A 15,208-nucleotide genomic window follows, 5' to 3' on the forward strand; every position below is an offset into this window, starting at 1 on the left:
ACTTCCAATTTGCCTTGATTCATGGACCTAACATTCCAGGTTCCTATGCAATATTGCTCTTTACAGCATCGGACCTTGCTTCTATCCCCAGTCACATCCACAACTGGGTGTTGTTTTTGCTTTGGCTCTGTCTCTTCATTTTTTCTGGAGTTATTTCTCCACTCTTCTCCAGAAGCATATTGGGCACCTATCAACCTGGGGAGTTCATCTTTCAGTGTCCTATCTTTTTGCCTTTTCATACTCTTCATGGGGTTCTCAAGGCAAGAATACTGAAGTGGTTTGCCATTCCCTTCTCCAGTGGACCACATTCTGTCAGACCTCTCCACCATGACCCGCCTGTCTTGGGTTGCCCCACACGGCATGGCTTAGTTTCATTGAGTTAGACAAGGCTGTGGTCCATGTAATCAGATTGGCTAGTCTCCTGTGATTGTGGTTTCAGCCTGTCTTCCCACTGATGGCCTCTCTCAGCACCTACTGTCTTACTTGGGTTTCTCTTACCTTGGACATGGGGTATCTCTTCTTGGCCGCTGCTCCTGACCTTGGACATGGGGTATCTCATCTAAGCTGCCGCTCCTGTGCTACGCAGTCACCGCTTCAGCAATACTTGAACCATGAACTTCCAGATGTTCAAGCTAGTTTTAGAAAAGGCAGAGGAACCAGAGATCAAATTGCCAACATCTGCTGGATCATCGAAAAAGCAAGAGAGTTCTAGAAAGATATTTCTGCTTTATTGACTATGCCAAAGCCTTTGACTGTGTGGATCACAATAAACTGTGGAAAATTCTGAAAGAGATGGGAATACCAGACCACCTGACCTGCCTTTTGAGAAACCTGTATGCAGGTCAGGAAGCAACAGTTAGAACTGGACATGGAACAACAGACTGGATCCAGATAGGAAAAGGAGTATGTCAAGGCTGTATATTGTCACCCTGCTTATTTAACTTATATGCAGAGTACATCATGAGAAACGCTGGGCTGGAAGAAGCACAAGCTGGAATCAAGATTGCCAGGAGAAATATCAATAACCTCAGATATGCAGATGACACCACCCTTATGGCAGAAAGTGAATAGGAACTAAAGAGCATCTTGATTAAAGAGGAGAGTAAAAAGTTGGCTTAAAGCTCAACATTCAGGAAACGAAGATCATGGCATCTGGTCCCATCACTTCATGGCAAGTAGATGGGGAAACAGTGGCTGACTTTATTTTTGGGGCTCCAAAATCACTGCAGATGGTGATAGCAGCCATGAAATTAAAAGACGCTTACTCCTGGGAAGGAAAGTTATGACCAACCTAGGCAGCATATTAAAAAGCAGAGACATTACTTTGTCAACAAATGTCCATCTAGTCAAGGCTGTGGTTTTTCCAGTAGTCATGTATGGATATGACAGTTGGACTATAAAGAAAGCTATAGAGTGCCGAAGAATTGATGCTTTTGAACTGTGGTGTTGGAGAAGACTCTTGAGAGTCCCTTGGACTGCAAGGAGATCCAACCAGTCTATCCTAAAGGAGATCAGTCCTGAGTGTTCATTGGAAGGACTGATGCTGAAGCTGAAACTCCAATACTTTGGCCACCTGATGCACAGAGGTGACTCATTTGAAAAGACCCTGATGCTGGTAAAGATTGAAGGCAGGAGGAGAAGGGGACAAGATGGCTGGATGGCATCACCGACTCAATGGACATGGGTTTGGGTGGACTCCGGGAGTTGGTGATGGACAGGGAGGCCTGGTGAGCTGCAGTTCATGGGGTCGCAAAGCATCAGACATGACTGAGCGACTGAACTGAACTGAACTGAATGCCTTTTCCTAATAAAAACACTCAAAACAACTAGGAAGAGAAAGGAACTTCCTCACCCTGATAAGGTCTTCTACCCAAACCCTACAGGTAACATCAGACTTAATGGTGAAAGACCAGCAGGTTTCCCTCTAACATCCAGAACAAGAAAAGGATACTCACTGGTAACACCTCTATTCAACAGTATGCTGGAGTTTCTCACCAGGGCAATTAGGCAAGAAAAAGAAATAAAGTTATTCCAATGGAAAAGAAGAAGTAAAACTATATTTATCTGCAAATGGTATGATTCTGTGTAAAACTCTTAGATGAAAGTACAGTCACAGATTTTCATGACACTGGATTAGGCAATGGATTCTTAAATGAAACACCGAAGGGTAAGAAACGAAAGAAAAAAATGGATAAATTTGACTTCATCAAAATTTTAAAAATTTGTACTTTAAATGATATCATCAAGAAAGTAAAAAGACAGCATTTAGAATTTATATAGTATATCCAGAATATATAAAGAACAACAAAAGCACCAAAACAGATAAAATATATAAAGAACAATTATAAACTCAACAATTTATATACAGAAAAGGACAATAGGCATGTGAAAGGATGTTTAGCATCATTAGTTGCTGCTGCTGCTGCTAAGTCACTTCAGTCATGTCCGACTCTGTGCGACCCCACAGATGGCAGCGCACCAGGCTCCCCCGTCCCTGGGATTCTCCAGGCAAGAACACTGGAGTGGGTGGCCATTTCCTTCTCCAGTGCATGAAAGTGAAAGTGAAGTCGCTCAGTCGTGTCTGACTGCTAGCGACCTCATGGACTGTAGCCTACCAGGCTCCCCCGTCCACGGGATTTTCCAGGCAAGAGGACTGGAGTGGGTGCCATCGCCTTCTCCGCATTAGTCACTAGGGAAATGCAAATCAAAACCATGATGAGGGGCGTTCCCAGTGGTCCAGTGGCTAAGACTCTGCACTCCCAATGCAGGGGCCCCGGTTCAATCCGTGGCCAGGGAACTAGATCCCACATGCCACAATTAAGAGTTCACATGCCTCAAATCTAAGGTCCCTTGTGTGGAAACTAAGACCCAGCACAGCCAAGTAAACAAACAAAAAATCCACAAGGAGATTCTACTTTGAGACCGCTAGAATAGTTAAAAAAATACAGACAGTAACAAGTGATGATGTGGAGACACTGAAAGTGAAAGTGAAGTCGCTCAGTCGTGTCCGACTCTTTGCGACCCCATGGACTGTAGCCTACCAGGCTCCTCTGACCATGGGATTTTCCAGGCAATAGTACTGGAGTGGATTGCCATTTCCTGCTCCAGGGGATCTTCCCAACCCAGAGATCGAACCTGGGTCTCCCGCATTGTAGACAGACGCTTTACTGTCTGAGCCACCAGGGAAGCCCTTTGGAGACACTGGAAGCCCCTAAAATTGCTAGTGGGAATGGAAAGTGATGCAGCCACTTTGAAGACAAGTTCGGCAGCTCCTCAAAATGTTAAATATAGTCAGTATGTGACCCAGAGATTCCACTCTTGGGTACGGGATCAAGGGAACTGATGACATATGCTCACACAAAAACTTGTACAGTAATATGAAACTTGTTTATAGCAGCATTATTCATGTAACCGCGAGGTGGAAACAACCGAAACGTCCATCAGCTGATGAAAGGAAATGTAAAATGTGGTACAGCTGCCCCATGGAATATTATTCAGCCATTAAAAGGGATGAACAACCAATGCGTGCTACAACATGGATGAACTTTGCAAACATTATGCTAAGCAAAGAAACTAGATACCGAAGACCACGTATCAAATGATGCCATTTATATGCAATGTCCAGAATAGACAAATGCCTAGAGAAGAAAGACAGTGGTCCCCAGGGGCTGGTGGGAACAGAGAATGGGGAGTCACTGCTAACAGGTGCAGCTTTGAGGGAGGTGGTAAAAAACGCTCTAAACTTAGATCAGGTACAAGCCATGGAATTGTACACTTGAAATGGGTGCATTTTACATGTAAAATTTTATCTGAATTTTTTAAAAGAAAGGGGTATTGAAGACAAAGGGATCCAACATACAGAGAAGAGAACTTCATAAAGAAGAAAACCAAAACGAAGGAAACAGAACAAATCCTCAAATTATAATTTATGAAACCTTTCCTGAAATAAGATACAAAACTACATAGTCAAAGGACACAGCACAAAATATAACGGAAAAGCAGCAGACTCACAGATACAGAGAACAAACCAGCGGGGAGAGGGAAGTGGAGAGGCTGCAATACAAGGGCAGGGGATTAAGAGCAACCAACAATTAGGTATAAAATAAGCTTTACAAAGGACTTCCCTGGTGGCATGGTGGGTAAGATTCCACCTGCCGAGGCAGGGGACGTGGGTTTGATCCCTGGTCCAAGAAGACTGCACTGGCTGCAGAGCAACTACGCCTGCACGCCTCACCTACTGAGCCCACGCTTTAGGGCCTGCAGGCTGCACCTAACTGAAGCCCACACGCCTAGAGCTCACGCTCTGCAACAAGAGAAGCCGCCGCATTCAGAAGCCTGTGCACGAGAGTAGGCCCTGCTCGCTGCAACTAGAGAAAGCCTTTGCAAAGCAATGAAGGCCCAGCACAGCCAAAAGTAAAATAATTTTTTTTAAATAAAAAAGCTACAAGAATATACTGTACAATATGGGAATATAGCCAATATTTTATAATAATTTAAGTGGATTATAGCTTTTAAAAAAGTAGTTTTGTAAGTTAAAAAAAAATACAAAGAACATACCACAAGCCTGAACTGTGCTCAGTCGCATCCAACTCTTTGCAACCCCGTGGACTGTAGCCCACCAGACTCCTCTGTCTATGGGATTCTCCAGGCAAGAATACTGGAGTAGGTTGCCATTTCCTCCTCCAAGATAAGCCTGAATAAGTCAATCCAAAAAGATAACATCATGACATATTATAGTAAATCTATTTATCTTTAAAAGAAAACTATATCCTTTGGGTATACTGGCAGAAAAGCACAGGACTTATATGAGAAAGAAAATAAGTTACTTTGTCATCAGACTTTTGACAGCAGTGTCTTATACCAGGAGAAAATGGAATAAGGTATTAAAGAAAATGTAGCCAAGGATTTTATATCCAGCCAAATCGAACTTCAAGTATAAAGAACAGGGATGAATTATCCAAGAACTCACAATATTCTTCCTATGAGCTCTTCCTATGGAATCTTTTCTAGAATGAACTTCAGACAACCTTATAATTACTAGAGAGTGACGGACAGAGGAACGGTGCGCACGAAGAGAAGTTTGTGCATAAGACTAAGCCTCAGCGAGGGTCAGAAGGGAGACACAATTGTTTACCACGGCAGATGCTCTGACAGTGACGATATAGGACTGACCATGTGAGGACATGAGAGAAAGATGGGGAGACCATTGCAAAAATAAAAATAAAGCCTCTCGTCGTGAAGAGAGGTGGCAGAATTTACTACTGTTACTCCTGAGATGGCGTCAAGTGGGATTCTCAGTGTGGAGGAAAAGAGACCCACACACAATGCAGAGCGGCTGGGTGAAAACGCAGTCCTGAGCTTGGACGGAAATGCATTTAGTCTCTGTTTGCATGTGAGTTTCTTACCCTGTGGTGTTTTACCCTGCTCTGTTTACTGAAAAGATCAAGAAATGATTAAGGGGAAAAAAAAAGAATGCGAGTGTATTAAAAATGTTTATTAAGGCATAGGTCCCCCGTTTATTTTCACGGGGCTAAAAATACCTCTTGGCACTGACGTCATGAAGATGAGAATATTCTCAGTGAACAGCAGTGGTGGTTTCTATTAATAATGAACAATCTCAGACCCTTGTCACCTGAGCTAGGTGTCTAGCTAGAACCTGTCTGCCTTCGCTGTAACAGGAGAAGGTTGGTTGGAATGATTTCTAAGGCCTTTTTTATTTCTGAGAGTCTGATGATCACTCCGTATTACTACACTGGATGTGTGCTTTCCTGCATTTCAGCATGCTGTAATTTATCTGAATGCAACGAGGAAGCGCTTTTCTGAAGCACTTTTACCGCCCACGATACCTTCTCTGGGGGTCTCCCCTCTTCTCTGAAACCACAGTCATCAGCAGGGGCTGTCTAAGTGAACTGTGTCACAATCAAACTTTGGGGTCCTCTGCAGGTATCTGATATGCTGGGCTGGACTTATACAACTGATACTGTAAAGAAGTTTCCAGGATGAGAGAAAAACATGAATTTCCAAACAGTATACAGTGAACAGATAATTAACAAGAACCTGCTATGTAGGCAGGGAATTCTACTCGACACTCTGTAATGGCCTATATGGGGAAAGAATCTAAAAAAAGAAAGAGTGGACATATGTATCAATGTATGTATAACTGACTCATTTTGCTGTATACTTGAAACTAAGACAGTATTATAAATCAACTATAATAAAAATAAAAAAAACAGTATACAGTTATAACAACATTGGGGTTTGAAAAAAAGCATATGGAAATAGTCACTAGTTTTACCGTTTAGTTTTCTCCTGGGAATAGAACATGGTGGGTGCAAAAATGTTCTGAGAGACACTGGACATCGCCTTGCTTTCCATCTTTTTGTGCAGTTGCTTAAAGCTTTTAAAACTGCAGAGTAACAAACTGCAGAGAGTTAAATGTATAGTTTGATGAAATTTTACAAACTGAATACCGTCGGGTAATCAACACCTTCCCTGGTGGCTCATACAGTAAAGAACCCGCCTGCAATGGGGGAGACCTGGGCTCGATCCCTGAGTCGGGACGATCCCCTGCAGGATGGCATGGCAACCCCCTCTAGTATTCTTGCCTGGACAAACCTGTGGACAGAGGAAACTGCTGGGCTACAGTCCATGGGGGGGTCGCAAAGAGTCGGAGACAACTGCGTGACTAACACACAGTCGAAACCTAGACATCGAATCAGCCCAACCCCAGACCCCAGACCCGCCTTCATGCCCTCTCCCGGGCAGTATTCACCGCCTCGGGTAACCACTACCCCTACTCCTGTGCTGTCTGTTTTTTAATGAGCAAGATTCCTTCTACAATATAAAATATCACAAGAAAAATAACCTCAAAGTAAGTGAAAGTCACACAGTCATGTCCGACTCATTGCAACCCCACGGACTATACAGTCCATGAAATTCTCCAGGCCACAGTACTGGAGTGGGTAGCTGTTCCCTTTTCCAGGGATCTTTCCAACCCAGGAATTGAACTGGGGTCTCCTGAATTGCAGGTGGATTCTTCACCAGCTGAGCCACCAGGGAAGCCCAAGAATACTGGAGTGGGTAGCCTATCTCTTCTCCAGGGGATCTTCCCAACCCAGGAATCGAACCAGGGTCTCTTGCATTGCAGGCGGATTCTTTACCAGCTGAACTACCAGGGAATCCCTAATAGTTAAGAGACTTATTTAGTTGCTAAGTCATGTCAGATTCTTTTGTGATCGCTTAGACTGTAGCCCACCAGGCTCCTCTGTCCATGGGATTTCCCAGGCAAAAATACTGGAGTGGGTTGCCATTTCTTTCGCCAAGGGATCTTCCCGACCCAGGGACTGAGCCCTCATCTCCTGCATTGCAGGCGGATTCTTTACCGCTGAGCCACTGGGGAATCCTTGAAAGTAAGGATCCCATGTATCTATTCAAGACCCAAATGAGATAACAACCTATTCTAGCAAACCAAACGTAAAAGTGGGTCTCTAACTCCAAGAAGCTCACAGACATTGACAGCTCTAGTAGAAACAAATATTGTTCAGTTGCTCAGTCGTCTCTGACTCTTTGCAGACCCCACGAACTCAGCACGCCAGGCTTCCCTGTCCTTCACTACCTCCAGTAGTTTGCTCAAACTCATGTCCATTGAGAAACAAACACAGCACTGCCTATGCGAGGGGACGCTGGGGGAGGCCGAGGAAGCTTTCACAGATGAGTAGGGCTATGGAGGATAAAGAGGAGCTGGATGTCGACTGGGGGAAAACGTATCATGGCTAGAGAGACACGCTGTGAGCACAGATGAAGCTAGCTCTTTAAGACACTGGGGAGGCCTGGTTACAGGTTAACTCTAGCTGGCTTGGCCTGAAGCCGCCCCACAGAATGACATCACAGCTCTCAGGTTACTCAGATGCAGACACTGACTGGCTGAGTTAATGAGGAGAAGGAAGTCCGGGGAGCTCGCCCCGCTTGCCCGGGACAGGGAAGCCATGCAGTGCCCAGAGGCCGGGAAGCCTATCGTCAAGGTCAACCACTGTCAGAAGTACGTCTACAGCTTCGGGGTGCCGAGGCGCTGCCCCCTCTGCGGGCAGGATGTGGGCTCCAGGAGGCTGGAGGAAGCGCCCGTCAGCATCTCTGAGCCGTTTACCAACGGCCATCGAGAAAAGTGCTCCTTCCTCCTCAGGCCGACTCGAGGGACGTTTCTCAGGTACGCTGCTCGACGTGCTGCCCTGGACTCTGCAAGGTCTCCCTTCGCTGTTTCGGTCACTTCAACTTTCTTTTTCTAACATGCACTCTACAGTGTGAGATCCGGTGGATCACCTATTCAGAACTTTGGAGTTAAATGCTAAGACGCAGGCCTCTGTGTTTCCTAAGAGTAGAAGGGTGCATATGTTCCTGGGGGCTTCCCTGGTGGCTCAGTAGTAAAGAATCCACGTGTTGATGCAGGAGGCGAACAAAACATGGGTTCGATCCCTGGGTGGGGAAGATCCCCTGGAGGAGGAAATGTCAACCTGCTCCAGTATTCTTGCCTGGGAAATCCCATGGACAGAGGAGCCTGGCGGGCTACAGTCCATGGAGTTGCAGAGTCAGACATGACTAAGCAACTCAACAACAACCACATACTTTTCTGGGGTAAGTGCAAGAATATAGAGAGGTCAAAGCTGCTGCTGCTAAGTCGCTTCAGTCGTGTCCGACTCTGTGCGACCCCACAGATGGCAGCCGAACAGGCTCCCCCGTCCCTGGGATTCTCCGGGCAAGAACACTGGAGTGGGTTGCCATTTCCTTCTCCAATGCTTGAAAGTGAAAAGTGAAAGTGAAGTCGCTCAGTCGTGTCCGACTCTCAGCGACCCCATGGACTGCAGCCCACCAGGCTCCTCCATCCATGGGATTCTCCAGGCAAGAGTACTGGAGTGGGGTCCCATTGCCTTCTCCAGTTCATAGATGTCATACCAAGAGACTCACTGGGAAAATGACCCAGCAGCTAATCTCATCAAATCAATACCTTTACTTCGAGTTAGTCTGTAACATTTGTGACAAGCAGGTACTCAGCACAGAGCCTGAAGAATGGCCACTTACAGACCATTTTCCAGGGAGGTGCATTAAACTGAGACAAGCTGGTCTGCTTCAACTGGAGATGCCACCTGACTTTCAGAAACATTTCAGAAAAAAGGATGGTGGCTTCTCCGAGTCCTGAGTTGACGGAACTGAAACTGGCGCTGCTGCAAGCCAGGGCTCGAGAGGACACAGGTGCTGAGTGAGCTCTGGGAAGCGTGTCCTGCACTCCATCGCCGTCCAATGCCTGGACGGTCTTGCCTCCTGAAACACGCCCCCGCCCGAATCCCTCATGCTGGTTTGGGACTAGAAAATGGGACTTGAGTGCTTCTTTGCTCACCAGCGCCTTAATCAACCCCCTTCCTGTTCCTATGGGGATGAAATGAACTGACGTGTTTAGGAGGCACGGGTCAACATTAGAGGCAAAACAGACTGCACCCCGACCCTTCCTCGGGGAGGCTGCGGGGTTCAGAGGGGAGCGTGCAGGCTTTGACGGTTTTTGCTGTGCTTCAGAAGAGCTCTGGGACCCTCATCTGTTAAATGAGGACCCATCGACCTTGCAGAGTTGTGTGGGTCAGTGATAAGGCCTATCAAGCTGGCCCAGGTGTGGCAGGCGTGGTGTTGAACCAAACTGCTCCTTCCCATCCTATTTGTTCATACTCAGCTCGGAAGGTGACTGGTAGAAACTTCCTTTCCACCCTAACCAGAACCATGATGCTCAAACAGTGAACAGCTGCAGCGCTGCTCTCCAGAAATGACACAGCCCGGGACAGGCTCTCGGGCTGGCCCCTGGAAAGCACTCATTTCGTCTCTGATGCGCTAGTGACAGTGACAGGCCTGGCCTCCCTCGGCCGCGGCAGGGAGGAGGCGGTGGTGCTGACACCGACCGTCTGCTGAGGCGTCTTCCTACCCGCTCAGGCACTCAGGCCAGGAACTGCAGAACCCAAGCAGTAGCCCCCTGCCCACCAGACCCTTGAATACCAAGTTCCAGACTATTTCCTTCCCTCTCATCCTATTTCTAAGCCCTCAGAACTGGCTCCCACAACCCACCTTGAGACAACTTCATCTACTTCAGCAAAGAGAACCAGCAGGGACTCGAGGAATTGCCGAGGCTGTGGTCTAACCAGATGAGGCTCCCCCAGGGCGGCCACATACGGTTGTGCAGGTTGTGGACTGCACAAAGGCACCTGGCCACTTGTACACTGAAACTCGGCCGGAGTCCCGCCCACCCTGGGCAGAACTGCATCTGCAAGAAGAAGGGTCACCTTTTCTTAATTTGTACAAAAGTGTCATATGGCATAAGGGTGCCCTGGCCCTGCCCCTCTCACATGGTTCTCTAACACTTTCCAGGCTATCAAAAACTTGCTAAACTAAAAATGTCCTCACTGGAAGCAAGTGAACTCTGTGAGGCAGGGACCCCATCTTATTTCCCGCTGTGTCCCTGGCCCTTCGCTACAAACGACTGGCCTGCAGTTGACACCTGTTACATGACTGAAGCGGCTGAAGGAAAGGGAGGAGGGAGGAACTGGGATTCAGGTGGGGAAATGGGGGGGCTGCAGACACGGGGAGCGCGCATCCAGGGCCAGCGCCGTGACCAGCCACTCAAGACTGTCTGCCTTTCCCAGCTTCATTCTCAATTTCTGAACTAGCAGGATCGCAGAAAACTCACGGTGGCTGCAACAGGACAACGCTGGGTTTTGGGGTGGGCGGGGGGAGCTGCTCTGAAGAAGATGGAGCAGTCACCTGTGTCCTTGCGTGCATGCTAAGTCGCTTCAGTCGTGTCCGACTCTGGGCAATCCCACGGACTGTAGCCCACCAGGCTCCCGTTCACAGGATTTCCCAGGCAAGAGTACTGGAGTGGGTTACCATTTCCTCCTCTAGGGGATCTTCCCCATCAGGGATCGAACCTGTGTCTCTTACGTCTAACCTGCGTTGGCAGGCGGGTTCTCTACCACCAGCACCGTGTCCTTGGGCCATTTTAAAGCCCAGGACTTCTTGCTTTAATGAGGAACCAGACATCCAGACCTGTGGTCTGAAGAAAGAGCTGTCATTTAAAAGTGACCTGGTTCATGTGACACCTCCATGTGGTGGCACTCAGTGGGCATTTTACCCCAACAACCAGCTTGCTAAGAGGCTTATGCTATTTCCATGTTAAAGGTGGGAAAATCTCAAGGTCAGTGAGTGATGATCTGGGATCCTATATGGAGCTTAAATCACCTGGAGTTGTACATCTAATGTCAGGGTGGGGTGAAGAATCATTTCAGGAAAAGCAAGTGTGGCTACAGGCTTCAGGGAATGGGCAGTGTTCATTTTAGAGGTAGACGCCCACTGAGCTGCACTCACGACCCTCTCACCCGTGTGGTGAGGAACTGGCTCCCCCCAACACACAAGGAGGAAGGAACGAGGAACAGGGAGCTTCCTCGACAGCTGCCCACCCGGTGGACCCCTCTGCTGCGGAGCCGGGTGTTAGGTGGCTTCTTGCTCCAGCAGAGCAGGCCTTCCAGCACACTCACCTTCAGGACTGGGGGCCAAGAAAATCCAGTGGAGGCACGGGGCAGTGGCTCTCCTGGTGTTTCCACGCAGCTGGCCGCTGGTGCTGAGTTCCGGTACCAGCCAAGTAGGGAGGCCCATTGCTCTCCGCCCACTTTAAATACCAACTCCAGCTGCCAAACGTGTGCATGTGAGACGACCGGAACGCACTTGTGTCTTTCAGGGAGTACGACGGAAGGTCTGATCTTCACGTGGGAATAACCAACACGGGCGGTAAGTGTGTTCTCACAGCTCAAAAAGTTCCCACGTGATACCTGGTTAGAAGAGAGCAGTGTCTCTAGACAAAAAGTATTGCAACAATATCACCAACAACCCTCAGTATCTGAACACTCACAAAGGAGTGTCTCCAAACATTCAAACCACCATCAACCTGTGAGTGTTTCTGTTAGAGTTTTAAGACAAGAAGAAACACATCCGGAGATGGAGCTGTCCAAGCCCTCCTCTTGCGTTAGGAGCAGACCCTCTGCTCTCAAAGCCGTACCCAGCCCACTGCCACTGGGTGCTCCCACTTCAGGGGCCAGGCAGGGACCCCAGCGATAGACTGGTGGGGAGGGGGCACAGCAGCTGAGCACGTGGTGGGGCCCGCAAAGGTCTGCTTAAAAAAAAATCAGAGAACGCTGACACTGTGAACAGACAGTGAGGACTGGGTTTTGAACGCAATGACTGGTGTGAGCGTGCCAAGGTGCACCGGTCTTTGTCAAGAGAAGTCTGCTGCTCACTTACGGAAACCAGACAGACCCCTTTGTAAATACAGCTTCCACAAGAATCTTTGGAGATGACAATCTCAGGCCATCTTACTGTCTCGTTTCTCTGGGGCGACCTCGGGTGCTGAGGGGCGTGCCAGCGACCTCGGTTTCTGTTGGGTGCAGTCACCCCTGATGGTACTGGGGGGGGGCGTTTCCCCTGATGCCTCTGCGTGACTGTGGTTTTGGCCGCAGGAGTCGTGTATAACTACACGGTGCACGGTGTCCAGCGAGACAAGGTGGGCTGGGAGCAGAGTGTGAGCATCCCGCTCCTGTGGCCAGGCCTGTTCGGACTGCTGGACCAGTGGGACAAGTACCTGGAGGACTTCTCCGCCACGGGGGCCTGGCTGCCTCACAGGTAGGACAGGGCCCTCACTCACCGCCAGGTGTGATCCCAGCTCCCCGAGGACGCTGAGCTGCCCCAGCTTTCATGTTGAGCCTGTACCGGGCAGGTGCATCTGTAACAGAACGAAGCAGGGGCTGAAGGACTGGGGTTTTCTGCAGAGGTGAGCCAGCACACCTTTACACATTAGAACCACAGCACTCTACGAGCTTTGGAAAGGACCAGAACTTAGTGCTGAAGTTATTTTACTTATTTTATTCGGTATTTTTAGATACTTGATGTTTAACAGGCTTCCCCAGTGGCTCAGTGGTAAAGAACCCGCCTGCCAATGCAGGAGACACAGGAGATGCGGGTTCAATCCCTGGCTCGGGAATATCCCCTGGAGGAGGAAATGGCAACCCATTCCAGTATTCTTGCCTGGAAAATTCCATGAACAGAGGACCTTGGCGGGCTACAGTCCATAGGGGTTGCAGAGAATCAGACACAATTGAGCAACTGAACACACACAAGACATTTAATAATATACACAGCAAAACCCATAGTCTTATGTTCCCTTAAAAAAAATTTAAATGATGTTCAAAACATAAACCTATCTACAGCTCCCCGCATTTTAAACTTCAGCTATTTTGAAATTAACTTCTCAATTCCATGCCCCCTTGTCACTATAGAAGAGGTATACGGTAATGCTTGTAGACCTAAATTGTTCTGACGCTTTCCTTGAAATAAGTTTAGACACTGTTGTGTAGTTGCTAAGTTGACTCTCTGCAACCCCATATCCATGGGATTTCCTAGGCAAGAATACTGGAGTGGATTTTGCCATTTCCATCTCCAGGGGATCTTCATGACCCAGGGATTGAACCAGCGTTTCCTGCATTGGCAGGCGAATTCTTTACCACTGAGCCACCTGGGAAGCCCTTAAACACGGTGGGATATCATAAGACATGGAATTCCACTTCTAGAACATAGGTCTTCAGGGAAATTAAGCTCCCCCAATCGGCGCTTAGTGGTAACTGGACATTTCGGTGAGTCCTTTCTGCCCCGCAAGCAGAAATGGGCCCAGATGCCAAGTGTCCCTTAGAACCGCACTTCTGGATGACTTGCCATCAAGTGGGCCGGCTCACGTGGGGGCCCAGCTCGCAGAGGGATTAAGATGACGGAAGGCTTCGGGCGGCTCAGGGTAACCCTTGCCTTCTCGACACCCTCACCCTTGTAAGGTATGAAGAGGATCACCACAACTGCTACAGCTACGCCCTCGCGTTCATTAACTGCGTCCTGGCCACAGAGGGCGAGGAGCAGCTGGACCAAGACGAGTTCACGGAGAAGTTCGTGGTCCCGAGGACGAGGAAGGCTTCCAAGTACATCACGCTCTACCGTGCGATAGAAGAGCGAGGCTTCTATGTCACCGACCCCCCTGGTCCCTAGACGGGCCCACGCCCGGGAAGCGGCTCGTGCTGAGCGTGCGGTGCTGAGACCAGATGGGACAGGACGGGGCGTCTGGGGGCTCCTGCCTGGAACAGACACTCGGTTTCTACATGCCTTAAACCGTGGTTAATAAAAAAAGTTACAGCTTTCCTTTCTGCCTGTTTCAGCCTCCTGCAGTGAAAGAATTTAAGAAATGAATAAAAATGGCCCTGGGTTTTCAAAGTTGTAGACAGGGAGGACAGAGGATGAGATGGCTGGATGGACTTAATGGACATGAGTTTGGGTAAACTCCGGGAGTTGGTGATGGACAGGGAGGTCTGGTGTGCTGTGTCCATGGGGTCGCAGAGAGTTGGACACAATTGAGCAACTGAACTGAGGTGCTACTACCAAAATGCCTTCCCTAGTAGTTCAGGGTCCATGTTAAAGCATGAAGTGGCAGCATGTACCTTTTATGCACAGAGCGGTGAAAACTCTTCCTATAAAATTACTGGCGCTGAACAAAGTCACCTTTCAATGTGAATCCAGAAAGTGGGATTTATAGGATGGTGCCTCGGACCTTCACAGTTTTATTTAGTAATGAGTGCCTTCACCTCGCTGTTTTTATAGAAACAGCACATGGAACAGCCCATAGGGTTGCAGAGTCGGACGTGACTGAGGAGACTTAACACACACAACTTTTTAATGATCAATAGTAGGGGGGAGAAAAAAAAGAAAAAAGGTCTCAGAATCTGAACTGGGAATCGGGCAGTCTTCTGAACCAGACTTTGCGTATCTATGCACACAAACGGGATTGGGAATTTCTCAGTCAGTCCGTTTTCCTCTCATCTCCTGGCCTGATGTGAGGAGCCGGGGGTGCTGGGGTTATCACAGCAACACACCTCCTCTGCCCACTGAAAGTGTGGAATTCAGACACAATGGAAGTCTGTCTTCTTTCTCTAACGCCTTTAGGAGGAGGAAGGGGACAACTGGGATGGGTAACCATAATGATTCTTAACAAGCACGTTAGGACTTTTATACCCAAATGATCAGACTTGAGCCAGTGAGCAAAACATCTCAGAGTTCGTCTTTGGAGAATGCTTCCACAACTCTTTGTTTCTGACCA

At 48.3% G+C, this 15,208-nt stretch overlaps 1 protein-coding gene across 1 annotated transcript; it reads left to right on the plus strand.

Annotated features, from left to right (window-relative positions):
• The first annotated feature begins 7,946 nt into the window (after positions 1-7,946).
• MKRN2OS (MKRN2 opposite strand) lies at positions 7,947-14,240 on the plus strand. Its single transcript, XM_005902852.2, has 4 exons — positions 7,947-8,203; positions 11,762-11,811; positions 12,537-12,699; positions 13,899-14,240. Exons 1-4 carry the CDS (start codon positions 7,986-7,988, stop codon positions 14,104-14,106), a joined length of 639 nt encoding a protein of 212 aa, XP_005902914.2. The 5' UTR covers positions 7,947-7,985; the 3' UTR covers positions 14,107-14,240.
• Positions 14,241-15,208: the final 968 nt, after the last annotated feature.

This window comes from Bos mutus, chromosome 22 (assembly GCF_027580195.1).
Source record: "Bos mutus isolate GX-2022 chromosome 22, NWIPB_WYAK_1.1, whole genome shotgun sequence".
In the NCBI taxonomy this organism is placed as follows: domain Eukaryota; kingdom Metazoa; phylum Chordata; class Mammalia; order Artiodactyla; family Bovidae; genus Bos; species Bos mutus.